Genomic DNA, 26,303 nt, shown 5'->3' with positions numbered 1-26,303 from the left:
CAAAAATAGATTTTCCTTGTCAAAGTATGCAGCAGTTTGAGAACTTTGGCCTCATTGGTACCTTTAGAACCAAGGCTCACCAAGCACCATCGTGTAGGCTATTAAAACACATTTTCTGTACCTGAATTTCTTCCTCTTCTTCTAAGATCGTAATAATGGCTTTTAGAAGGCAAAGAGAATACAAGGTGATCTTTATGCTTATATTGCATCGAAACAATTCAAGAGATTCTGGTCTTCCCTCCCCCCAGCTCAGGGATCTAATTTATACCCTGATATCCACAACTTCCAGTCACCCCCTTGGCGTTTTGTAAGTCCAGGAATATATATTCAAGTTGGATTTAGAATTGGAATGATAGAAGATCCAGTCACAGACCCCATCTGTTCTTTGTCATTTGGTTTCCTCATGTCTCCTGATTATCCATTCACAAGTTGACTTGTTGGGAACTTGACCATGATTGTAGTGCTTTCCAACTGGGTTCCTCCCCTCACCGGGAAGACAGTGTGAAAGGTAAAAAATACTGAATTCTCGTCTGCCAGTGTGGGTCATATCCACTGTTTGGGGATTTTAAAGTGCCTCTTCATGTGTAAGGCGAGGTGGTCTGACCTCGAAAATGCCCGGTCGCACTAATGGCACTGGAAGGGGCGGTGCCCAGTGTGTTTGCCGTAGTGCCTGGTCAGTTCATCTGAGCGGGCAGATTTCCACCCACGGCCGTCCCAGTCACAGTGGTAAGGTTTCTCACCTGTGTGGGTTCGCAGGTGTGCCTTGAAATGAGAACTTTTCCGGGGCCACGACCTTCTCTCCCTCTTTGGCTTGGGCTCCTCCAGCATGCAGGAACTGGGTGGCATGAGCTCTTGGTAATGGAGCGGTGGGACCTGCGGCTGGATCTGGTCGGGCAGGAAGGGAGGGTAGTTGGGCCTGGGGTGGGGATGGAAGCCCGGGGGTAGTGGCAGGGCAGGATGACAGTCCCTGCTGCTCAGCATACAACATCATTTTGAACGGCTGCAGATGTAGTTGCTATAATCTAAGTACCCAGTTCTGTGCTATCCATCCTTAGCTTGTCTGCAGTGTTTCACTGCTACAAATAATGCTGCGATAAAGAGGCTTCTTGTCAGCCCCTCTGACTATTCCCAGAAAGAGAACTATTGGGTCAAGGGTCCCATGAAGGAGTTTTGGTGCTCGCCCCCCCCCCCTCCCCCGCACCCCTTCCAGAAGGTTGAAGTACTTTCCAGACACACTTCTCATTGCAGGGGCAAACTGGACCAAGGAAAAGCCAGAGACCAATGTCAAAGCAAGTGCAGGGAAGTGGGGCCCTGGCCACCATCACAAGGGGCCCAGTGGGATCGGGTGAATCAAGGTGGGCTTCTTAGAAGCGGTGGGTGTGGTCCCAAAGGTACCTGCTGTGGGAAGAGCAAGAAAGAATGGAGGTGACCAGCAGGCATGGGGGCCAGGGGGTGGGAGGGAGGCTCGAGTGGGCAGAGTAGACTGGAGTGGGCGGAGCTGACTTCGTAGGTCCTCATGGTTCTGAGATAGGAAGGGCTGCCTTGAAGCCGGCTGGGGAGATCTGTCTCCCAGCCCCCTCCCCCCTCAGGCCTGAACCTCCCTAAAGCACTACTTGGATCCAGTCACCCCACCCCGGGCAGAAGCTTCGGGACTCGTTTGCGCTCTATCGCTGAGCCTTTACCCACCACCTCTCCAGCTCGGCCTCACGCTGCCCCGGCGGGAACCTGAGCTTCAGCCAGACTGGGCTCCCGGCGGTCCCTGTGCTTCCCGGAAGCTTCTCGGACACTCTGCGCTCTATGGGCCCCCCTCCTGATGCCTCCTGGTCCTCTCAGCCCACCTCCCTTCCAGCACACACCTGCCGTGGCCGGGCGGTCCCTGGTAGGGCGCATACCGCCGGCCGCACGCCGGCCTCTCGTGGGTGTGTGTCATGGGTGTGTGTTGTGGCTCCTACGTTCTCATGCTGCAGCCATCTGGAGAGTCAGCACCGTGCCTTAGTGACATTTGTGTCCTCGGCAGCCCCCTTCCAGGTCTGCTGCACGCAGGCGGTGCTCAATAAGCATTTAAGGGAATTTAACCAGCCTTCCTGCCCATTCCCCCTGCCCTTTTGGGGTTGCCCTGCAGGTGGGACCACTGGAAACAGTTCTGTCTCAGCCAGTCTCTCCGTTGTCTGTTCTGCGTGGGTCAAAAGAGACCTGGCCCTTCGGCCTCTTCTTTCTGGGGGCATCCCTAAAGCTGTATGACTTACCTGGTGCCTTCTTTCTTCCTGGGGTGGGGGTGGGTTCCACCCTGCTGAGGGCAGGCCCCGTGTGGGCACAGGGTCCTCGTGGGGTGCATATTCTCCCCACACCCGAACCACGTTCAGCGTGAGCTATGCAAGAGTGTTTCCTCGCTCCCCAGACGTCGATGAATGTTTAAGCTCCTCTTGTGAGGGCCACTGCGTGAACACGGAAGGCGGGTTCGTGTGCGAGTGTGGGCCGGGCATGCAGCTGTCTGCTGACCGCCACAGCTGCCAAGGTGAGTGGCTCTGGAAGGGGTAATGATGGTGCCGTCGCCACCGTCGCTAGGCTCTGATGCTGAACTCACGGCCCTGCCAGGCCCAACGCGTGTTCTCCAGGCATGATTGCGTTTCAGCTTCACCACAGTCCTCTGAGGGAGATGCTGTTCTCATCCTCACTTCCTGGATGAGGCTTGCCCAAGGCCGTTCTGTCAGTGGGGGCAGAAGCAGTCGGCTTGCATGCGGGCATGTCTGATGCCAGGGCCTTTGCTCTGGACCACGACTCAGTAGAAACTGCTGCTGCCATCACTGTAGGGTAGGGGGGTGGTGGGGGTGAGGGAGAGGCCGAGACTAACCAGAAGGAGGAGGCCACTGAGCTGGGGGAAGGCTGGGGGGGCGGGTGACACGTCCCGGGGGCTCTGTGGGAGAGCCGTGCTGCGACAGAGTCACCTCAGCCACTTGCCGGGGTGCTGGGCCGGCCTCTGGAGACACACAGCCAAGAAGAAAACATCCTGCCCCCCAGCGACCTCCCCACTCCCCCCACCCCCGGTCTGGTGGGAGGGGAAGAACAATGCGGTTGGGTCGAGGGGCTAAGTGCTGTGGGAACCCAGGGGAGAGAAGGAATCTTTTCTCCTAAGTGAACAGGATGAGCGAGACCTTTTAAAATAATGACTCATTCCTTAAAAATGATTTTTATTTACAGAAATTATGTCAGGAAACATTCTCTCTTTAACAAGGCAGCTAAGACAGAAGCTCCCCTTGACACTGTGGTATCATTTTCTGGGTGTTTGAAATTTTCATAAATTATTTTAAAAGTTTTTCTTTTTTCTTTGATACGCGGGCCTCTCACTGTTGTGGCCTCTCCCGTTGTGGAGCACAGGCTCCGGACGCGCAGGCCCAGCGGCCACGGCTCACGGGCCCAGCCGCTCCGCGGCATGTGGGATCCTCCCGGACCGGGGCACGAACCCGTGTCCCCTGCGTCGGCAGGTGGACTCTCAACCACTGAGCCACGAGGGAAGCTCTTTAAAAGTTTTCAAAGTCATGGCCCTAGCCCCAGGCCATCTCTCCCACGCCCAACCTCTATGCTCCCTAGAGAATAGCCCTGGTGTCTTCGTATCTGCTTGGGCTGCTATAACAAAATAGCACAAACTGGGTGGCATAAACAACAAAAATTTATTCTCACAGTTCTGGAGGCTGGGAAGTACAAGATCACAGTGTTGGCCCACTCAGTTACTGGTGAGGGCTCTCTTCCTGCCTTGCAGACAGCTACCTTCTCTTTGTGTCCTCACAAGGCAGAGAGAGAGCAAGCTCTCTCATGGCTCTTCTTCTAAGGGCAGTAATCCCATCATGAGAGCCCCACCCTCAAGACCTCATCCCAACCTAATTATGTCCCAAAGGCCCCACCTCCTAGTATCATCACATTGGGGGTTAGGGCTTCCATTTATGAATTTGGAGGGAACGCAGTTCATCCATAGCACTTAGTTATCAATCTGATGAGCGCCCTGCCTGCCTCTCCCCAGTATGTGTACGTACACACACGTGCACTTACAGAGAGATGACGATAAGAGATGGGTGGCTTACGGTTGTTGAACTCCTGTATTCCTGGCACCATGCTAAGCATTTAACGTGCATTTTCTCAATTTTGTCCTCAAAATTGTCCTATGAAGTTGGTACTGTTTATTTCTATTTTCCTGGTAGGAATACTGAGGCTTAAAGAAGTTAACTTTCTCAAGATCACATTAGGGCTTCAATGTGAACCCAGTCATTCTTCTGCCTGCTTTTTTCCCTTCAACAATCTGTCATGAAAATCTCTTCACGTCAGGGTCAATAGACTTGCTTTATCCTTTTCAGCTACTACCTGGTACTTCGCAGTGCAGATATCCCGTAGTTTACTAACTCTTCTCTCACTGATGAACATGCAGATCATTTCCAGCTTTTTCCCAATTTCAAACAATGGCTTGGGGAAGCTTTGACAGAGGAGATAGTATAGAAGCTGAGTTTTGAGGTATGAGTAGGAGTTTTCCAGCCAGACAAGATGGGAAGGTATTCCAAGCAGTTAGGAGAACATGGGCAAAGGGGGAGGGCCACAAGAGTATGGTGCCTTTGGAAGATGGCAAGAATTTGGGCCAGAGTAAAGGTGAGGGGCAAGGAGAGAGGTGGGAAAGGCAGCCCAGGACTCGTGGTGCTGCATTGGTGCTTGTGGGAGCCTTGCAGGGAGTTTAAGCAGAAAGTGGCCTGATCAGAGGTGCCCTTTGGTCAGAACATCCTGGGGGCTCTGTAGAGGGTGGCTTGGGAGGAGCACAGGAGGGGCAGAGAGACACACAAGGCTGTTGTTGTCCTCTAGGCCAGAGACAAAGCCCAGGGCATCTGGGCTAGGGTATGGCAGTGAGGGTGGAGAGAAGTGAGCTGGTCCAGGGAGGACTTAGGAGTTGATAGACTGAATGTGGGTGGTGAGAAGGAGAGGGGTTACGAGTCGGGTAGGAGATAGTGATGAGAGAGGTAGGTAGAGAGGACCACCTATTTCCAAAACTCCACGGGGAAATGAGCTCCAGCTGTGTCCTGTTCCCTTCCAGACACTGATGAATGCCTTGGGACCCCCTGCCAGCAGAGATGTAAAAACAGCATTGGCAGCTACAGGTGTTCCTGTAGAACTGGCTTCCATCTGCACGGCAACCGGCACTCCTGTGTAGGTAAGGCAGGGGACCCTGTTGTCTTCACACTTAGGCTGCCAATCAGGAAGACGGACAGGGCGAGCCCAGGGACAGGGAAAGGTCAACAGTCTGGACCTCCTGGTTCCCTGGAGCCGGCAAGCGCTTGAGCCTTTGCTCAGAGCCTGCCTTTCCCTGGGGTTGGCGTGGCTCCTAATGGAAGACCCCGTCTCGGACTTTTCCTGGCCACATGCCACCTTCATCCTGTTATGTTCCTCTTCCGCCCTCTCCCAGATACACCCCAAGGATTCCTCTCTGCTCACCCATTTTCTTGGCTGCCTTAGCTCCCCTTGGTAAATAAAGCACGTTATGTCTTGGTTCCTCTGGTTTAGAAGGAGACCCCTGTTTTCTCAGCCCATTGCAGAAATTTCCAGAAAGGGATTGGCATGTTTGGCTTGAGCTTGGCTCATGGGTTGAAGGTGGGATCCCATGGGCCTGGAAAAAGACCTTGTTCTAGCAGAGTTGGGTGTTTGTCCTGGAGCCTGCCCTGAGCAGTGTGGTCATTTTTTGAGACTCTTTTTCCAGAAGGGCCCATAGCACCTGATGCCCAACAGTGGGTTGGTGGAAGGTTGGGAGGTGAGATTCCCAGTGGGGCCCATCCCCACCAGCCAGCACTTAATCACTGCTGCACAGTGCTGGGGTGTGAGTCACTGGTGCATTCATTAAATGCCTGCTGGATGTATGAACCTTCCAAGGAGACTAGCGCTAGACTTCAGCCCCATTCCCAGACATCTGAGTCACACTGGCACCCTGGGGCAGGGAAGGGCCCCATAAGAACATGGCAAGGAGACTCCCCCAGCCTTTTGGGGTAAGGGATGGGGGAAGAAGGACTCGGTAGCCCCGATAAGGCAGCCGTTGGTAGCGAGGCTCTCCCGCAGATGTAAACGAGTGTCGGAGGCCACTGGAGAGGCGAGTCTGTCACCATTCTTGCCATAACACCGTGGGCAGCTTCCTGTGCACCTGCCGACCTGGCTTCAGGCTCCGAGCTGACCGAGTGTCGTGTGAAGGTGAGCGCTGGGCCCCGCCACCCGGCGCTGGGCCCCGCCTCCGGGCCCCAGGCCCCACCCTCCCAGACCGGGCCCCCTTCCTTCCCCCTGATTTTTTTTCAGTTCATCTCGTTTGTTATTTCCAACATCCCCCTTTCATCCTTTCTGTCTCCTTCCACTTCTTTACCCATTCTTTTTTTTTTTTTTGCGGTACGCAGGCCTCTCACTGTTGTGGCCTCTCCCGTTGCGGAGCACAGGCTCCGGACGCGCAGGCTCAGTGGCCATGGCTCATGGGCCCAGCCGCTCCGCGGCATGTGGAATCTTCCCGGACCGGGGCACAAACCCGTGTCCCCTGCATCGGCAGGCGGACTCTCAACCACTGCGCCACCAGGGAAGCCCTCTTTATCCATTCTTTTATTTTCCTTTCACTGTTTCGCCAGCCCTACTGTTTCCCCCCAAATAGTAAAAGGGGGAAAAAAAAAAAACCCACCAAAAAACAATGATAGAGGAGCCTGTGACATAGGAGTCCCAGTAACCCGGGCTCACGGGGACACTTTGGACAGTGTGGTGTCAGATCTCTGCCATGATTTAACAGCGTGCCTGTAAACGTCCATGTAATGTGTCAATACCGAAGGCATTCTTTCTAATCCAGGGCCAGTTTTCCATCGTGTAATCGCCCATGATGGTCTGAGCTCAGCCACCCCGTTTCCCCCTCCCAGCCCAACCAGTTTTCTCCCCGTCTCACTCTGATTTGTGACTCTCTTCCTTTTTCCTATCTCTCACCCTTGCCCCTCATCTGCCTCCTTCGCCGCCCTCTTGTTTTTTGTTTTTTGTTTTTTTTTTGCGGTATGCGGGCCTCTCACTGTTGTGGCCTCTCCCGTTGCGGAGCACAGGCTCCGGACGTGCAGGCTCAGCGGCCATGGCTCACGGGCCCAGCTGCTCCGCGGCATGTGGGATCTTCCCGGACCGGGGCACGAACCCGTGCGGACTCTCAACCACTGCGCCAGCAGGGGAGCCCCGCCCTCTCTCTCTCTCTCTTTCTGTCTTTCAGACTGTTGGGCAGCTGCTGTCCATCTGCAGGGAAAATGTGCACTGTTCCTACGTGTGTGTGTGTTTGAGTGTGTGTGTGTGTCTCGGGAGGCATCCTCTTGGAAGCTGGCCTGTCTGCCATGGACCCAGAGAGGACCCTGGGCCCTTCCTCCCCCTGAGCCTCTGCATCTCCTCCTGGGAAGCCATAGCTGGATGGGAGAGTAGGGGACACACTCCTGATTTGTCAGGAGTAGGGAAGGGTTACTCCCAGGTCGGATCCCTGAGGGCTTAGAGAAGGTCTGCGTGGTTCAGGAAAACCCGAGTCTCCTTTGCGGCCAGCGAGGAAGGGAAGGGAGAAGACTCTGATGTTGCTGCATATGAAGCAGCTGGACCTCCCGCATCGCCAGCGTGTAACTTCGGGCTGCTCGTGGTACTTGTTCATCAATCTTCTCCCCTGATCGTCACCGCAGCCCCATTAGTTTGAGGTTGAACTGGTGGTATTAGATCTATCATGTTGTTGAAGAAACTGGCCCAGACACGTTCAGTGATTTGTGGTCGTGCGCCTGAGTCCACGCCCCTCGAATCTCGCCTCCTGCCCCTGCTGCCTCCCTGCAGACATCTCTGTGTTTCCGTTTCAGCTTTCCCCAAAGCCGTGCTGGCCCCATCTGCCATCCTGCAGCCCCTGCAGCACCCCCCTAAGATGCTACTGCTGCTTCCAGAGGCAGGCCGGCCCGCCCTCTCCCCAGGGCACAGCCCTCCTTCTGGGGCTCCAGGGCCCGCAACTGGAGTCAGGACCACACGACTGCCATCTCCCACACCTGCACTACCCACGTCCTCTGCTTCTGCCCTGACGCAGCTACTGTCTGCCCCAATGGCCACCCCAGTGCCTAGTCCCTCTCCGTTGGGGACCCTCAGACCTCCCTCACGAATCCAGGAGAAGGTGGTGGTGACCCCTTCCTTGCCCAGGGGCCCTGAGGCCACACAGCTGGCACCAGGGCCCTCTGCCTGTTGGCACCTGGGAGCCATGCATGAGTCCGGGAGCCGCTGGACAGAGCCTGGCTGTTCCCAGTGCTGGTGCGAGGTGGGTGTGAGGGGTCCCCCGGGCTTCCCTGGTCTGGTGTCTGGGGCGTTGTGGTGGCTGGAACTCCAGTTTCTGCTTCTAGGATGGGGAGGTGACCTGTGAAAAGGTGACGTGTGAAGCTGCTTGTTCTCACCCGATTCCCTCCGGAGATGGGGGATGCTGTCCATTGTGTACAGGTGGGAGCTGGTCTGGGGAAGGCTGTGAGTTTCTCACATGGTACTGCCTCTTCCCTTTCCTAGCCTTTCTGCAGCTGAAAGGCTGTTCTCCGACTTTCGTGTGTCACCTGAAGGGTGATCCCTGGGCCTAGCCCCCAGAGCTTCTGATTTAGCAGGTGCTGGGTAAGGCCCGGGAATTTGCATTTCTAACAAGTTCCCAGGTGATGTTGACGCTGCTGCTTCGGGGACCACACTTTGAGAACCACTGGTCTATGCTCTCAAGGGGAACTTTTGACCTTCCGGGGATCCTTTTGGAGCTTCGTTCTTTCATTTATTCCTTCATTCAGCAAGTTTCTCCAGACCCACTCTGCAGTCCCCTCCCCTGCCCCTGTCCCCCTCCTACTGCAGGAGGAGTAATCGTTTATAAATTCTACCCCTGTTCTAATTCCCTCCCACAATCTGCTGACAGTTTTTCATTTGCTTCCCATTGCTGTTAGGATAAAGACCTCAAATCTTACCAAGTCCTTCAGCAGAGCTCCTTAACACTCACCCTGCGCGTGAGTCGCTGGGAATCCTGTTAAAATGCAGATTCTCATTCAGTAGATGTGGGGAGGGGCCTGAGCGGCTACATTTCTATGAAGCTCCTGGTGGTAAGGTGTTGAGGTTGCTGCACTTTAAGCAGCAGTGAAAAAATCTTCCTAAGGGTTAAAATGAAAATGCAACTTGCTGATTTTCTTAATGATAATTGTGATTTTTTACTGTGTCCCTACTGTGTATTAAGCCCTGAGTGTAAATTGCTGTGTACATTACATCTGAGGTTGTGCATCCTTCCAAGTCCCCTGCAGGGCATGTGGTGGTATTTCCATTTTACAGTAAAGACAGCTGAGTCCCAGAGAGGTTGAGTGACACATCCAGGTCCAAAGCCACTCAGGTGACAGGCCAGGTTTGGAACCTGGGGCTGTCTGGCTGCCTTTCCTGCCTTATGGCAATAAAATGCCATGCTTTCAACACAGTTCTGGGTTTATCAGACATAAATGGGACCCTCCCAGGGCACCCTGTGTGGGTGTCTCCTGTAGTTCTCCAGGCGTCTTGGGACCACACCGTTCTGAGTACCTAGATCTGTCACTCCTGGGGCATCCGAGCCAGTGAGAGAAGGTTCCAGGTACATTATGCCTGGAAAAGTAATGAGACCTCAAGCTTCCTCTACTTTAAGAGGTCTGATGCCTCCACTCCTGTTTGTCTTTCAAAGGCTGTTTTCACAGTGGCGTCATCCGGGCTGAAGGGGACGTGTTTTCACCTCCCAACCAGAACTGCACTGTCTGTGTCTGTCTGGTGAGCATCACAAGATCCCTGAAGCCTCGTGGGTGTTTTCTTAACCTTTGGGGGTTTTAGAGGAAGGGGGAAAGACCGGATGTTAAAGGTGAGCTCGTTGAATGGAGGGAGAGTTCTCAGGTTGTGGATTTTGGTCGCAAGCTGTGGAATTTAAAAGCGTGGGGGATGGGAAACCCGTAGTGTGTGGAGTCAGGGAGGTTTTGCTGAGCAGAAAAGAGCCAACATGCAAACAGGGTCCATCTGTCTAGGAAGGGGAGGGGATGCAACTCCCTCGGAAACTTCCTACCAGGGAGGCCGTTTTTCTCTCCAGGCAAAATATTTGCCGGCACAATAAAGGTAGCCGCGTTGGGAGGGAGAAGGCTCGTTACCAGACTCAGCTTGTTAAGAGTATTTTGCTTGAGGCAAATTCACTCCTCCAAGAATAGTTATTAAGTTCCTACCGTGTGCCAGACCCAGCCAGAGGCTGTCCCTTGGATTGCATCGTGAGCACCCGGTGCATACCAGGCAGGGGCTTGGTATTTTCCATCTAGTTCCTCCCCCGAGGCTCCTGGTGGCTCTTCTGGGTCGGCTTTACAGTCCCCATTCTACAGGTGGAAAGACTGAGGCTGGGAGGTGGCAGAGCTGGGATTTGAGCCGTGGCCTTTCTGCATCCAAAGCCCAGGCTCTGCCCACCAGCCCTCACTGCCTCTCATCTTTAAAAGCAGCCCTGGTCTGGCAGTGATGGCGGAAGCTGCAATGTAAAGGGGCGGGGGCACGTAGATCGCTACCGCCACCATTATTGAGCCCTTCCTGTGCGCCACGCTTGTGAAGTGGCCAGGCGTTTTCGTGCCTGATCATATTTCACTCCATCCTCAGCAACCCCAGCAGAGGTGCCCTTTCCAGCTCATCTCACAGATAGGGAGACGGAGGCTCAGAGAGGTGACATACTCTGCCCAAAGTCACACGACTTGGAGGGGCAGACCCTGGACCTCAGGTCTGGCTGACTCCAAAGCCGGGGGCTTTTTTGTCTTAACTTCAATTTTTAAAAATTGAGTTTTAAATTTAACTCCTTGGCCGGTATTAGTCACTTGGTTCAAAACTCAGATGCACGGGAAGGTGTCTCTGGCGGAGGAACCTCTGTTCTCCACTTCTCAGCATCCTTCCGGAGCTTCTGTATGCCATGGGAGGGAATGCCATGGTGGGGGCAGTGCCATGGGAGGCTAGGCTCGTCCATTTTCATGAGGAAGGCAGCGTGCTCTGCTCTCTGGTCTGCCCCTCGTCTTGGAAAGGGGGATGTTGGAAACTACACCATAATACACCCTGGTACTGGGCCCCAGCACCATATCCTTGTGTGACCATGGTGGCATTTAAAGGTCTTGGATGGCTTCCCTTTTATTTTTTTTTAAATATTTATTTATTTGACTGCGCCGGGTCTTACTTGTGGCATGCGGGATCTTCGTTGTGGCATGCGGGTTGTAGCCCTGACCAGGGATCGAACTGGGGCCCCCTGCATTGGGAGTGTGGAGTCTTAACCACTGGACCACCAGGGAGGTCCCAGGATAGCTTCCTTTAGGAGGCTTTCATGTGGGACAGGAATCCTGAGGGTGGTGTGAAATAGGGAACAAGCTGGTTCTGTTGGGCCTGACGGTCTACCCTCCCCCACCTGCACCACCTCTCACCTCCTCAGGCTGGAAATGTGTCCTGCATCTCCCCCGAGTGTCCTCCCGGCCCCTGTCAGGCCTCCCTGAAGTCGGATTGCTGTACTTGTGTGCCAGGTAAGGGACTCTTTGTGGGGAGAGGACAGGGTGAATTTAGCTTTTTTGTAAAAAATGACGGGGGTGGAGCGGTGTCTTTCGAGTATGGGTTTTTTTTGGGGGGGGGGGTGAGTGGGGGAGAGAGGAAGGAGATTGATTTCTGCTTTAGAAACTCAGATCAAATGAAGCGTTTCAAAGTGCCCGTTTTAATTGAGCACCTACTGTGTGCATAGTGGTTTGGATGCTAGATTGGGCTCACAGCCCAGCCTGCCCCCTGCTGGGGTTGGTGCCTTTAACACAGACAGGAAGGGGTTTGGGTCCACCCTTGGTGTGGCTCTGTCCCGAGGCTGGGAGGGTGTCTCCCCTGCCCCACTAATGAGTTAGTCTTTTGTTAAAATGTGGTTCTCTTTCCTGAGATGACCTCATGGCCGTCACTGCTGGCTCTGGGCCGTTGTTCTGTGGGGCCCTTGCCAGTCCTGATCTCATTGAATCTGTGTGGTGCAGCCCTGAGGGAGTACTATTCATAGCCCCATTTTATAGATGAGGAAACTGAGGCTCAGAGAGGTCATCACTGCCCAAAGACACACCAGTGAGTAAAGGAGCAGAGCTTGAACTCAAGCTTACCTGATTTCAAAGCTAGTGTTCTTATTAAATACTATTTTTCCCTTGACTTTTGAATGCTGTTTTAATTTTATTTATTTAGTTATTTTTGCCATGCTGCACGGCATGTGAGATCTTAGTTCCCCGACCAGGGATCGAACCTGCGCCCATGCATTGGAAGCGCAGAGTCTTAACCACTGGACCACCAGGGAAGTCCCGAATGTTATATTAGTTTTAGTTAAAACAGTTTTTGAACAGGCAATATACTCCCTGTGAGGTAGGAATTGTTAATCCCATTCTACAGATGAGAAAACTGAGGCTTAGGAGAGTTTAAGTATCTTGCCTGTAGTGAGTTATGTGGCTGGGATTTGAACCCAGTGCCCTCTGATTAAAGTCAGGTGGGCCCCGGCAGTTTTTTTTTTTTTTTTTTGCGGTACGCGGGCCTCTCACTGCTGTGGCCTCTCCCATTGCGGAGCACAGGCTCCAGACGCGCAGGCTCAGCGGCCATGGCTCACGGGCCCAGCTGCTCCGCGGCATGTGGGACCCTCCCGGACCGGGGCACGAACCCGTGTCCCCTGCATCGGCAGGTGGACTCTCAACCAGTGCGTCACCAGGGGAGCCCCCGGCAGGTTTTTAAGGTTGCTTTTACCAGCAGGGATGGGGGAATCTTCAGATGAGAGGCTCTCACTGAATCCTCCCTGCCTCCAGGGGCTGGCAGCATTCCCAGACCTTCCTGTAGGTGTCTGGGGCCATCTTTTTTCATTTCTTCTTTTCTCTTACTCTTTAGTTATTCCGGGCTTCCCATCCTTCTTGGTTAAGGACCTTATTTTGCATGTGGTTCATTCTGTCAGTTTTTTTTTTTTTTTTGGCCGCACCGTTAGGCATGTGGGATCTTAGTTCCCTGAGCAGGGATTGAACCCGTTCCCCCTGCATTGGGAGCTCAGAGTCTTAACCACTGGACGGCCAGAGAAGTCCCTCTCTGTCAGTTTTTAACTACTGGTGTACCTTTAGGTGAGGGTTTGGAGGGGAGCAGCGATTGGGCTCTTGGGTGTGGGTGTGCCGTGGAGTATTGTGGGGGTGTGTTTTCTTCCCAGAGACCCCCCCCCATTTGCTCCCCCTTTTCTTTAGCTGCCCAAAGACCTTGAGCTGCCTCTTCCTTTCTCCTCCGCAGTGAGATGCTATTTCCATGGCCAGTGGTATGCAGACGGGGCTGTGTTCAGTGGTGGTGGTGACGAGTGTACCACCTGTGTCTGCCAGGTAGGGGGCTGAGTGGGTGGGTGCTGGGGAGGGGCAGGGCACACAACACTCTCAGGATGCCTTGACCAGGAGAAGAGGAGCTGCCATGCAGCAAAAGGGAAACTGAGGCGAGAAAGAGCCTAAAGGGCCTTAGCATTCACCAAGGCCTTCCTGCAGTCTCCTTGAAGTTCGTCCTTCAGCATTGCTATTTATAGAGCACCTACTGTGTGCCTGGGACAATGCTGGGTGCTGGGGACGCAGTTGAGCACAAGACAGCCCCAGCCCCCTCTGTCAGGGGCCCACAGCTAGGTGGGCAATGGACAGGGGAGCGGGGCTCTTAACCAGAGTGTGGGCTTCAGGGAAGCGTACTTGGAGGGAGGGCTGCTAAGCTGAGACCTGAAGGATAACTAGGACAACCCGGTGAGGAGCTGAGACAGGTGTGCCCGGCAGAAGGCACTGCGTGAACAGAAGGCAGGAGGCGGGAGAGAGCAGGGCATGTTCTAAGGCCTGGGGGTGTGCATTCCGGCTGGAGCCCGGACCGCGAGAGGGACTGGAAATGCGGCTGAGGTGGGGATCCTGTTTGGGCTGAGTTCCAAGAACAGGGCCTGGGGTGGGCTTCTCGTGTAAGTGGTTTTCTGAAGGAGTGCTCGCGGGAGAGACTGGCTGGGGAAGCAGGTCAGGCAGGGGGAGGGGCCACGAGAAGGGGGTCTCGGGCTGATGCCACGGGGAGCTCTGGAGCGTGAGTGGCACCGCAGAGGTGGGTGTGTCCAGAGGCCAGGGAGCTGGGTTCTTCTGCCCCCAGCATCAGGTGGTTGTAGGTACTTCCTTGCTCCCTGGGGAGTGGGGGTGAACGAACCATCCAGGCGCCTGGAGGACGTGACCTTCATCAGCCAAGGGGCCGTGCTTAGGGGAGGGGGTCTGCGAGGGGGCGGCGACAGCCTGTGCGTCAGTCTCAGTCATGAAGGGCTTTGCCAGCCAGGCAGAGGGTTTGGACTTGGCGAGCTGCCCAGGGTTTGAAGTGGTGGAGTGTTGTGATCGGACTGGTGTCTGAGAAAGTTCTCTGGCTGCAGGTGAGAGTGGATTGGAGTGAGAGCAGAAAGCTATTGCAGAGGTGAGAGGAAGAGATTCTGGAGGCTTAAGCTAGGGCAGCCGGGGACCCAGCAGCCATGCAGCCGCCGTATTCCTGGGACCCTCTCCCAGCCTCACCCCAGCCCCCAGGGAAGGACTCACCGTTCCTTCCACTCTTGCTCCCTGGAGATCTGTCACTTTTTTTTTTTTTTTTTTTTGCTGTACGCGGGCCTCTCACTGCTGTGGCCTCTCCCGTTGTGGAGCACAGGCTCCGGACGTGCAGGCTCAGCGGCCATGGCTCATGGGCCCAGCCGCTCCGCGACATGTGGGATCTTCCTGGACCGGGGCACGAACCCGTGTCCCCTGCATTGGCAGGCGGACTCTCAACCACTGCGCCACCAGGGAAGCCCGAGATCTGTCACTTGTAGGGGGATGATGGCAGCCTGCCAGCCTCCTCTTTGGCCCTCACTGGTTTGTGCCCCCTGGCTCTCTTCCAGAACGGGGAGGTGGAATGTTCCTTCACGCCATGTCCAGAACTGGATTGCCCCCGTGAGGAGTGGTGGCTGGGCCCTGGGCAGTGCTGCTTCACCTGCAGGGAACCCGCACCCATGACAGGTGAGGCCGCTTAGCCCTGCATCCCAGGCTGTACCCAACACAGGCCTGGATGCCCGAGCCGGGGGAGGCTGAGCTTCTCCCGCTGAGACTGTGTGTGTGCGTGTGAGTGCTCTCTGTGTGTGTTGTGTGTGTCTGTGTGTGTGCTTTAAGTTTGTATGTGAGTGACATCTGTGTGTGAGCTTGTGTACATGTGTCTGCGTGTTTGTGTGTGAGTGGTGTCTGTGTGTGTTTTTGAGTGTGTGTGTCCGTGTGTTTTTGTTGTGTGTCTGTTGTATCTGTGTGCGTGTGTCTGTGTGGGAGTGGTTTCTGTGTGTGTGAATGGCTGTGTTTGTGGGTGTGTGTGGACGTGGACGTTTGTGTGAGCGTGCCTGTGTGTACCAGGCTCTTGTTAGGCAGGAAAACTCACTAACTGAGGGAGCCAGGCGGCAGCAGCAGGCAGCTCTGGGCCCAGTGGGTGGCTGCGTGGACTCAGTGTGAGTGAGCAGAGGTGTCTGTCTGTCCTTGCTGGGTGGCGCTGTAGGTCCCGCGGGCATTCAGGACCCTCCTCGGCACTTCTGCCCACTCGTCCTTTCTCCCCCGCTGTCCCCTGGCCAGGCTGCTCTCTGGACGACAACGGGGTTGAGTTTCCGGTCGGACAGATCTGGTCTCCCGGTGACCCCTGTGAGTTATGCATCTGCCAGGTGAATGACAACCTGCGCGCCTTCAGCTGCTTCCCCCGCCCTTCCCCGTCCCGGGCCGGGCATCCCTGCCCCTGCAGAAGCGGGGCCACCTCAGGCCTGTCCCAGTCTCGCTTCCATGCTATCACATCCCGTTTTTACAGAAGGGGCTGGGATCCAGGTTCTTCTGTCCTCGGTAGATTTTCAGGATGACAGAGCTTGGCAGTCTGTCTGTCGTAAGAGTGCTGTGTGACCCACTGTGCACGTGCGGGGAGCTGCTGGCCTAAGGAGCTGGAAATAGGATTCCCAGGAGCAGGTTTTCGCGGGGCACGGATAACAGAGGGAGCTGGGCAGCCCGATGCCTAGTAGTTAAGGCCTTTTCTGTGAAATTGCGAGGCTTCCTCCATTAATGTGAGTCACGTGACCTCACCTCATCAGAAGCGGGTGAGGGTGCGTGAGTTTTGAGAGTCAGATTGACAGACATGCAAACACAGCTATTTACCGAGAAATGTGATCGTTTTAGCTCACGTTTAAGTACGGTCGGCTTTCCTTTCTACTTTAGGAGAGCTTTTAGTCGCTTGAGCTTAGAGCTTTATTTCTCAAAATGAGGTTCCTGCACTGGCTGTGTCGTTGGCGTCACCAGGGGAGCCTAGGTAGAACCTCAAGGCTGCCCAGGGCTCGGACGCAGAATCTGCATTTTAATCCCCCGGTGACTCGCGTGCACGTGAGCGCGTGAGAAGCGCGACCTTCAAGTCCCTTTGATGCACCATTTGTTAAAAAAGCCTTAGACCCTTAGAAAACTTGGAAACGTTTCATTGGAATCAGAGTGGGGAGCAGAGTACATCCGCTGCCCTTTTTCTCCTTCAGGACTGATCTAGGGCACTCACATTACAAGGAAATAACACAAAACTTCAACTTCTTACGGAAAAAAAAAAGAAACTGGATATGGCACTTTCATCTTCTGAAAGACATTTCCGGTGGAATAGCTTTCTATAAAAATAGGATTTTATTGGACTCCATAGATTTGGGGTGAGCCAGGGTTTCAGGGAAACTCTGAGAAGAGTTTGGATGAGGTTGTGGTGCAGCCTTGGCTGCTGCGGGGAAGGGACGGGAAGCCGAGGAGACCAAAACCCCAGCTCTGGGATATGGGAAGGCTTTTCTCTGGAAGGCTCACACCCCCTTTCCCAAGTAGCCAGTCCTCTTTGGGGGGAACCCCTGCCGCTTTCCAGCTGCATCATGGCGTCTCTTAGGTCAGGCTCCGGCCAGTTTGCAGCACCGTCCTTTCTTTTGGGGGCCTGTGGGGTGGGGAGGTGGGGACTGGCGTGGCAGGTGGGGTCTTGGTGAAGTTCTTCCTCCCTTCAGGCAGATGGTTCAGTGAGCTGCAAGAGGACAGACTGTGTGGACTCCTGCCCTCACCCGATTCGGATCCCCGGGCAGTGCTGCCCTGACTGTTCGGCAGGTAAGGCCCTGCCTGGGGGGCCGGGGATGGCATAGCACCCCTGGCCCCCACATCTGGGGTCACCCTGTATCAGGCTTCTCTGTGCAAAGCACCACACATGCTTCATCTCTGCTTATCCTCGCAACAACCCCATGGGGCAACCCCATTTTAGAGATGAGGAAACTGAGGCTCAGGGACGGAAAGCAGTTTGCTCAAGGGAGGCCCTGTCTGGGTGCTGGAAGCAGATATGAAGATATGCAGAGCTTGCAGCCTAGGTGGGGTGATAAAGGAACATACCTGTGAGACAATTAGAGAACAGGGAGAGGAAATTAAAGTGATCCTTTATGTGTTAATAGTAATTTTCACCTTTTCCATTATTTCAAGAGTGATATTTTATTATAGAACATTTAGAAAATACAGAAAGCAAAGAAAAAAATTAAAAAGGACCCATTATCACTGTTAACTTCATGGTTTTATCTTCCTAGTCTCTTTTTGTGATATAACATCTATCTCTATAACATATCTGTAACGTACATCTATGTCTATATATCTATCATGTCATAGATACATAGCATATCATAGTTGTATGTTATATCTTTTTTCTTCTTTTCTGGCCGAGCCACACGGCTTGTGGGATCTTAGCTCCCTGACTAGGGATGGAACCCGCACCCTTGGCAGTGAAAGTGTGGAGTCCTAACCACTGGACTGCCAGGGAATTCCTTATATATTTTTTCTTATAAAATGTTTCTCTACTGTCCCATCACCTGCTTTTTTTTTTTTTTTTTAATACATTTATTTATTTATTTTTTAATTTTAGCTGCACTGGGTCCTTGTTGCTGTGCGCGGTCTTCCTCTAGTTGCAGCGAGCGGGGGCCACTCTTCATTGCAGTGCGCAGGCTTCTCATTGCGGTGGCTTCTCTTGTTGTAGAGCATGGGCTCTAGGTGCGTGGGCTTCAGTAGTGTGGCATGTGGGCTCAGTAGTTGTGGCTCGCGGGCTCTAGAGTGCAGGCTCAGTAGTTGTGGTGCTCGGGCTTAGTTGCTCCATGGCATGTGGGATCTTCCTGGACCAGGTCTTGAACCCGTGCCCCCTGCATTGGCAGGCGGATTCTTAACCACTGTGCCACCAGGGAAGCCCACCATCACCTGCTTTTATATGTACCAGTATGTGATAAATATCATCGAGGTGGCAGCACTCAGATGGGGCCTCTGTGGGCTTCGGGAAGCAGAGAGCGGAGCTGTAGGGGAGCCTCCTGGAAGGAGGGGTTTGGGATTCGACTGAGTGGAGAGGAGCAGAGAGGATGGCCGTGGTGCCTGGCACCCAGGTTGAGTCTCCGGGTCCCTCATCCTGATCCTGCCAAGTGAGGGGGTGGGAGGAACGGCTCCCTTCCCTGGGGGAGAACCTTGAAGTGAAGACACTATGATCCCTTTGCTGAATCCAGCGAGAAACAAGTCAGCACCCAATCCAGACATATGTTCTGTCCCTTCCCCAACCCCCTGGGCAAGTGTCTAGAGAGGCCATTCGCCTGACCTTTGCTGCCTAGAAACACCTTGGACTTTCTTCCTGGCAAAGGCCAGCCGTCCCCTGGCTGGCCCTCACCACATGCTCTCTCTGGCAGGCTGCACCTACACAGGTAGAATCTTCTACAATAACCAGACCTTCCCGTCCGTGCTGGACCCGTGTCTGAGCTGCATCTGCCTGGTACGACCACCCAGACCCGACCCCTGTCTGCGGAAACTCCCCAGAAATAGCCACCAGCTCCTGAACCCTGCAGGCAAAATCCAGAGACCTCCAAGAGAATGGTCACTTGTGGATCATGGTGAAATCCGGCTTCCTTCAGCCCTGCCTGGGGTGATTCTTTACCCAGGGCCAGAGAAATACTTTTAACCCTGCCTGGCAAAAGTCCTCTGCTTCTGGGTGACCAGGGAGGGTCTTGGGGGCCTTACGGTATAAAATATGGCCCAGGGATTCTCCCTGAGAGTGGAGGTGAGGAACACAAACCCAGGACTCTGTACGGAACCTTTAATATGCTCACATTCTCGAGCCCCTGCCATGTGCCAGTCCCTGATCTCAGCACGACCTGTTAATTCACGGGGAATCCTATGAGGTGGGTACCTCCATCCCCAGCTGCTAGGTGAGACAGCCGGGCACAGAGACCCCGCAACTAGTCAAGCGAAGTGTCGAGAATCAATTCTAGTCTCCTGAGTCCGCTTCAGACAGCACACTTTTATCCCTAAGCCATACTGCCTCTCAGTCTAAATGACAGGCATATCATTTAGTATTTGGAAAATGGAAAAAATAAGTCCTTATTGCTTGTCATGCTAGAAGTGTTTCATGCCTATGGGGCTTCTTTGCTGGCGGTGGGTGAAAAGGGATGGGTCTGCAGAAAGATCGAGCAACTTGGGGTGAACATCTGTGGCCTCTGAGTGGCCCTGTTCGTTCACAGCCATGTGCTTTGGGGAGCTTTGGCTTCTGGGTCCTTCCCTCTGTATTTTTGGTGCTCAGCTTTCCTGGGAAGTTCATGGATTTGTTTGACAGGTAGCTGTTGACAGTTGAGCTCTGAGGACAAGGCTGGGCCCGGGGGGCTTGCGTTCTAGTGGGAGGACAGACTCTACCTCAGTCTGTCACCTCACCATGGACCTCTCACCTGACGTTGATGGTTCCGATGGGCACTTAATGGCTATGTGATGTGTCCTTCACGAGTGACCCATCAGCCCCCCAGAACAAAGGGCCTTCAGTGTTTTCTGTGTCCTGCAGCTGGGTTCGGTGGCCTGCTCGCCCGTGGACTGCCCCATCACCTGCTCCTACCCTTTCCACCCTGACGGGGAGTGCTGTCCAGTGTGCCGAGGTGAGTGGGGCCAGCCACCCCTCGTGCAAGGCTCCTGAGTGGGCCTTGGCTCTCACGGCCCCTGTCTCCTCTGCCCCTGCAGACTGCAACTACGAGGGGAGGAAGGTGGGGAACGGCCAGGTGTTCACCTTGGACGATGAGCCCTGTACCCAGTGCATATGCCAGGTGAGCTGGGCCTGGGGACCCTGGACCTGCTGGGCCAGGGGCTGCTTCTAGCCTTTTGTCCCTTTGTGAAACTTGGAGCCCCTTAGCCAGTGTACGCCCGTCTTCCGCCTGCCATTCTTCAACTTCAATTACCTGCGGGGATACCTTCGGATTTGATGGTGTCCTCTACCTTTGTTGTTTCCTTAAGGCAGCCCCACTGTGTTTGGCTTCACCTGTTGTTCAGGTGAGGGTCAGGCCCTGCAGCTTCTGCCCCAGATCTTTCCGTGGGTCCAACTGCTGGTGTAATATGTCCTTGAGGGCGCTGCTGTGGAGGGGTGAGATGCTCCGGGCTTCCTCACGTGTCTCCTTCTGCTTCCCCAGTTGGGAGAGGTGAGCTGCGAGAAGACGCCCTGCCAGCAGGCCTGCTCGGACCCCTCCACGCCCCCCAGGGACTGCTGCTCCTTCTGTCCAGGTAAGTGGCCTCTGCATCCTGGAGCCTCACCACCGTCCTTTTCCACTTTGCTTTTCTGCCCAGAAACACAGAACTTGTACAGGGCTGGATGTGAGAAACCCAGGCTCAGAGAGGGAACGTGGCCTGCTCAAGGTCACACAGCCAGCACGTGGTGCGCCCAGGCCCAAGCCTGGGCTTGCTGACCCTCGTCAGTGCTATGCCACAATGCGCCATGCCGTCTGACGAGTCTGTTTACTGTTCCTTTTTCTTCTTCATTTCCTCCTTTCTGAATCTCTCCCTCTGCTTTCTTCCTTCTTTAAAAATTAGAATTTAGGAACTGAATCAACTTTGCAGAAGAATAATTGCTAATATGTATTGAGTATCCATTATGTGTCAGGGAACATCATGTATTGAATGTTATTTCTTTTTTTTTAATTGTGGTGTAATTGACATGTAACATTATATTGGTTTCAGGTGTACAACTTAAAGATTCAAACTTGTATATATTGCAAAATGATCACCACAGTAAGTCTAGTTAACATCTGTCACCCCACATAGTTACAAAATATTTTTTTCCTGTGATGAGAACTTCTATGATCTAATCTCTTAGCAACTTTCAGGTATAGTATTTCAATACAGTATTATTAACAATAGTCACCATGCTGTACATTATATCCCAATGACTTATTTATTTTGTAACTGAAAATTTGTGCCTTTTGACCCTTCAGCCATTTTGCCCACCCCTCTCCTCCCACCTCGGGCAACCACCAACCTGTTCTCAATATCTGTGTGCTCAGCTGTTTTTTTTTTACAAATCGATTCCACATATAAGTGAGATCATATGGTATTTATCTTTCTCTGATTTATTCATTTAGCATAATACCCTCTAGGTCTATCCACGTTATTGCAAATGGTAAGGTTTCATTCTTTTTTGTGGTTGAATAATATTCCATTGCGTATATATATACACACACCACATATTTATCCATCTTTATCTGTCGATCGACACTTAGGTTGTCCCCATGTCATGGCTATTGTAAATAATGCTGCAATGAACCTTGGGGTGCATATATCTTTTTGAATTAGTGTTTTCATTTTTTTTTGGATATATACCCGGTAGTGGAATTGCTGGATCATATGGTAGTTCTATTTTTAGTTTTTTGAGAAACCTCCATACTGTTTTCCACCGTGGCTGCACCAGTTTACATTCCCACCAACAGTGCACGAGGGTTCCCTTTTCTCTACTTCCTTACCAACAGTTGCTGTATCTTGTCTTTGTGATGATAGCCATTCTGACGGCTGTGAGGTGGTATCTCATTGTGGTTTTGATTTGCATTTCCGTGATGATTAGTGATGTTGAGCATCTTTTCATGTTCCTGTTGGCCATCTGTTTGTTTTCATACGTCTTATTTCATTTTCACAGCAACTCTTTGTGATAGATACTATTAGCATCCCCATTTTCCAGGTGAGGAAACTGAGGCACAGAGAGGTGAAGTGAGGTGCTCAAGGTCACACAGCTGGTTGGCAGTAGAACCAGGATTTGAGCCCAGAGTCAATGCTTTTAGCTACTCTGCTACATTGACTCCTGAAAATGATTCACATCTGTTCGTCTCTCTCTATCATGAGTGTTTGTTCATGTGGATCTTTTTGCAGAGGTATAAACAGGACATGGACAACCTACTGTAACACACAGTTTCAAAATATTGATGTAGCCCACAGCTGGCCATTTAAAAACGCTCCCAAATATTATGGTTTGCTTACCCCTTCCCTTTTTGGTTGACATTTAGGTGGTTTCTTTTTTCCTCTTCTTTTTTTTTTTTTTCTATCCATAGTGGACCCACTGTGAAAAATCTTTGGTCAGACAACTTTTGTTTTCAAATTTTGTGAGTTGCATTCAGACCCTGTGGTTAATAGGTGCAGTAACTAGGTCACAGGGTGTCGGGAGTGGTTTGGTGACTCCTAGGGCATGACAGCAGGTTACCAGATGGGGTCCTAGAGAAAGGGGAAACTTACAGAGACATAGCTGGTGCCCCATATGCCCACCAACTCTACACTGTGTGTTTTGAATTTAATTTTTCCAGGTTAACATGTCCATAAAGTACCTTACCGCTGGCTATTGTACATTTTTTAAACTTCCAGGAAGACAGTGAATTTTTCCACGGATTTGTGGCCTGAATTTCCTCTTGTATAAAATACCTCTTTAACTCCTTTGACCTTTTGAAGAGGACATCCTGTATTTAGGGCAGCTCTTCAGTTCTGTGGATGGAGAGAGGCTGTCAGGACTGCTGGGGCTGGAAACATCCTGATCCCATACAGTCATTATGTTGGGAACTGCTGAGTGATTATAGATTCGACCTTAACCAGCACAAAACCCTCTGCAAGCTGAGGGATACTATTCCCCTGCTTTCTAGAGACTAATCGTTAGCTAAGGTGCCAGGCAGTGTATGGAGCCTTTTACCTGTATTGTCTCATTTAAATGCCCCAGGAATGTTTATGCATGGGTGCTCTTATTGTCTCCATTTTGCAGATGGGGAAATGGAGGCTCAGAGAAGTTAAGTTTCTGTCTTTTTAAAAAGAATTTATTTATTTAAAAAATTTTTTTGGCCGTGCCGCACAGCTTATGGGATCTTAGTTCCCCAACCAGGGATGGAACCCGGGCCCCATGCAGTGGAAGTGCCAAGTTCTAACCACTGGGCCGCCAGGGAATTCCCAAGTTTCTGACTTTAAGGCCACGTTCTAGGTGGTAGTGTCGTCGGACTCAGGGCCAGGTCTCTCTGATTCCTCGCCCCATGCTCGTTCCCATTCTGCTCTCCTGCCTCCTGATGGGGAAACTGAGGATGAGATGCAGAGCCCACCTCCTTCTCCTGGGGCACCTGCCTCAGCTGCGTTCACCATGTGCGAACTTGTTTTAAGAAGAAATGCTTTTTACTGAAATACGAGGTGAATTAAAAAAAAAATAGAACAGCTGTCTTGAGATATAATTCACACACCCTGTAAGTCACACGCTCAAATTACACAATTCAGTGGTTTTTGGTAAAGTGGTTTTTGTGATTATCCTTTTGATGGTTTATATATATATTTCAATTGAGGTATATTTGATGTACAATATTATATAACTTTCAGGTGTACAGCAGGGTGATTCACAATTTTTAAAAAAGTTATAGGTTATCTTTTGATGATTTTTAAAATGTAATCATTCCAGTTTGTAATGTGTTTACCAGCCTCCGTCTCCTCCCTGATCATACCTTTCTCCAATATTCTTCCTTCCTTCCCTTGTTCTCCCGCCATGGATTAAGCCCTTATGATGCGCTGGCCTCCAGGCTGAGACTTAAAAGCAAATTTTTTCAATAGACTTTTTTTTTAAAAGCATTTTTAGGTTCACAGCAAAATCGAGCAGAATGTACGGACAGCTCCCCGAATCCCCCTGCCCCCGCCCCACGCACAGCGCCCCCTGCTGTCGACATCCCCCACCAGATGGTACATTTGCTACAATCAATGAACCGACTCTGACCCGTGGTTGTCACCCAAAGTCCAGAGTTTACATTTGGGTTTAGGCTGAGACCTCTCAGGCTCCGTTTCATTCAGTCCTCATTGCGTGGCCTGTGTGGTCATCACTGTTATTATGATGCCCATTTTACAGATGGGGAAATGGAGGCCCAGGGGAGTTATGTGCCTCATACAAGGTCACACAGCCAGTGCCTTGGTGAACTGTCTCTCTCTGCTCATGGTTCCTTTTGGGTCTTCCCTTTCCTGGAGACAGGAGCCGGTGGGATCCCCCAACCCCAATGGCCGGTGCACAGGGACCCTTAAGGGCCAGAGCTGGGGCACTGTCCTCGGTGCAGCTCATCCCAGACCTGCCTCAGTCGTAGGGGAGAACCATTGTGCATCTTCTTGCCCCGCCCCCTCTCTAGATTCCCTGGAAGAAAGCCGGGGTCTCTCCCCTCGTGGAGACGTTGAGCTCAGCAAAGTGGCCCGGACCCCCCGTGGAGACCCTGAGGCCCTGCTCAACTGCAGCTCCTGCCCGGGGCCCCCAGCGGTGTCACCTCGGAGGCCAGCGCTGCAGCTCCTCCAGCTCCTCCTGAGAACAAACCTGTCTGACATGCAGACTATACCCGTGAGCCCCTCAGGAGCCCAGGCCTTACCCTCACCCCCTTTGGGGCCAGGGGGCATGTTCCCAGGGGAGCCCGGGGCCTCCCAGCCCTCTTGGCCCTCACCAGGGCCTTCAATCCCTCCAGGAGCCTCCTCTCTACCTCCGGCCTCTCCCGGGGCTCCCGGGCCACCTCCTGTTACTCCAGAGCCCTCGTCCTCGGCCTCCGGGGCCCACACAGCATCCAGACAGCCTTCTCTGCCTGCCACCATCCGGCGTAGAGCCTCAGCCCTTTCCACGATGGACCCCAGCCCCTCAGAGGCCACCGTCACTATCCTCAGGCCTCGCAGGCTCTCTCCAGCCACCTCCAGACTCTCTGCAGCCCTTGCAGCCACGGCCAGCCCTGGCCCCCAGGAGCCCACCATGGGGCCCTCACAGGAGGAGTCCACAGTGTAAGCAGGACTCCGTTGCAGGGCCGTGCCCGGGAGACGCCAGACAGAGAAGGCTCTGCCAGAGGCCCTGGGAGCTTGCAGGGCGGCTCTGGGGGCCAGTGAGGCTGCCGACTCCTTCAGGACCCCTGGCGGGGATGGAAAACCCTCAGGGCCCGATGTAGCCTTGCTCCCAAGAAGCATCTGGGATGTGTTGTGAGACTCCAGCAACACGTTCTCCACCGTCAGCATCCTCCCTGGACTGCGTGGGCCGCCTGTCTTCTGAGAAAGGTTGGGGCAGCTGAGTCCCTCTGGAGCAGGAGGGTCCGAGGGGCCTGGGATTCCACTGAGATTGTGCCACCAGCTGTCATGTGTCCTCACCCGAGGTTTCCTGATTAAAATCTGTCTCGGTCTCCCCCAGGCTGCCCTGCTCATTCACTTCTCGCCTTTGGACAGGTGGGAAAACGTCACTGCAAGCCCACAGGTGATGAGCTAGTGCCCACCTCAACCCCCAGCTCAGGAGAAAAGCCTGCAGAGACCTGGGGCTAGATGGGGAGGGGTCTTAGGTAAGTACCTGGTGGCCTGTGATGCTAGGAGACTTCTGAAGTGAGGGGCCGGAAAAGGCGGATGGGTTCCCTGGGAGGGAATAGTAGGCAGGTGGAGTCTTAGGACCTGTGCTTAGCTTTAACATCTGTGGGCCGAGGGAGGCAAGCAGGAGGCAGGGGTGGGCCCGGCAGTGGCACGGTCTCAGCCAACCCCCTGTGGAGCTCTGAGGCTGGGCTGGCCTTCAGAGTCAGCCCGAGTTGGGACAAGGGGACAGGGCTTTGTGCCCCCATGTTGGCCAGTAATTCTGTCTGTGGGAAGCGGGCCCAGGAAAGGGGTGTCAGCCAAGGCAGTTCCCTGTGAGGGCTGGTGGCTGAGAGCTGTCAGTCAGCAACCTTCCCTGCGGCTGGGGTAATAAATGCGTCTGTCCTGAAGGGGGCATCTGGACGGTGTGGCCCAGTTTCCATGACAGCTGGAAAGAGGACAGTGCTAGCATTGATGGGGGAAAGTGAGATGGGGGTGGAAGACAGAGAGCTATGCTGTCACCGTGTCACCAAACTTGCTATCCCTGAAACCCAAGGGGGCTGCAGAGTAACCCGCGCCTACACTGGCCCAGGCCATCCTCCCCTTGCCTCTTCTCTGCCCTGATGCTCACCATGTATCCCAGCGGGG

General features: G+C 53.3%; 1 protein-coding gene across 5 annotated transcripts in view; it reads left to right on the top strand.

The window, feature by feature from the left end:
- Positions 1–25,499, top strand: part of VWCE (von Willebrand factor C and EGF domains) — a 34,312-nt gene extending 8,813 nt beyond the window's left edge. The window contains exons 1-17 of one of the 5 annotated variants that reach the window (XM_027089909.1): positions 2,248–2,515; positions 5,069–5,185; positions 6,082–6,210; positions 7,857–8,299; positions 8,382–8,475; positions 9,704–9,786; positions 11,453–11,540; positions 13,291–13,376; positions 14,921–15,038; positions 15,633–15,718; positions 17,057–17,153; positions 18,749–18,831; positions 19,888–19,978; positions 20,061–20,143; positions 20,504–20,594; positions 24,485–24,687; positions 24,809–25,499. In XM_027089909.1, coding sequence (XP_026945710.1) covers positions 2,482–2,515; positions 5,069–5,185; positions 6,082–6,210; positions 7,857–8,299; positions 8,382–8,475; positions 9,704–9,786; positions 11,453–11,540; positions 13,291–13,376; positions 14,921–15,038; positions 15,633–15,718; positions 17,057–17,153; positions 18,749–18,831; positions 19,888–19,978; positions 20,061–20,143; positions 20,504–20,594; positions 24,485–24,687; positions 24,809–25,273 — 2,391 coding nt within the window. In that variant the 5' untranslated portion in view covers positions 2,248–2,481 and the 3' untranslated portion in view covers positions 25,274–25,499. Of the gene's footprint in view, positions 1–2,247; positions 2,516–5,068; positions 5,186–6,081; positions 6,211–7,856; positions 8,300–8,381; positions 8,476–9,703; positions 9,787–11,452; positions 11,541–13,290; positions 13,377–14,920; positions 15,039–15,632; positions 15,719–17,056; positions 17,154–18,748; positions 18,832–19,887; positions 19,979–20,060; positions 20,144–20,503; positions 20,595–24,484 lie in introns of those variants that run through there. The other 4 variants (XM_027089907.1, XM_027089906.1, XM_027089910.1 and 1 more) reach the window with 4 other exon arrangements.
- The last annotated feature ends 804 nt before the right edge of the window (positions 25,500–26,303 follow it).

Source organism: Aethalodelphis obliquidens, unplaced genomic scaffold (assembly GCF_003676395.1).
Source record: "Aethalodelphis obliquidens isolate GAN/ISIS:26980383/991018 unplaced genomic scaffold, ASM367639v1 scaffold69, whole genome shotgun sequence".
In the NCBI taxonomy this organism is placed as follows: Eukaryota; Metazoa; Chordata; class Mammalia; order Artiodactyla; family Delphinidae; genus Aethalodelphis; species Aethalodelphis obliquidens.
The sequence above is the reverse complement of the archived record's forward strand: the minus strand, read 5'-3'. Positions and strand labels throughout refer to the sequence as shown.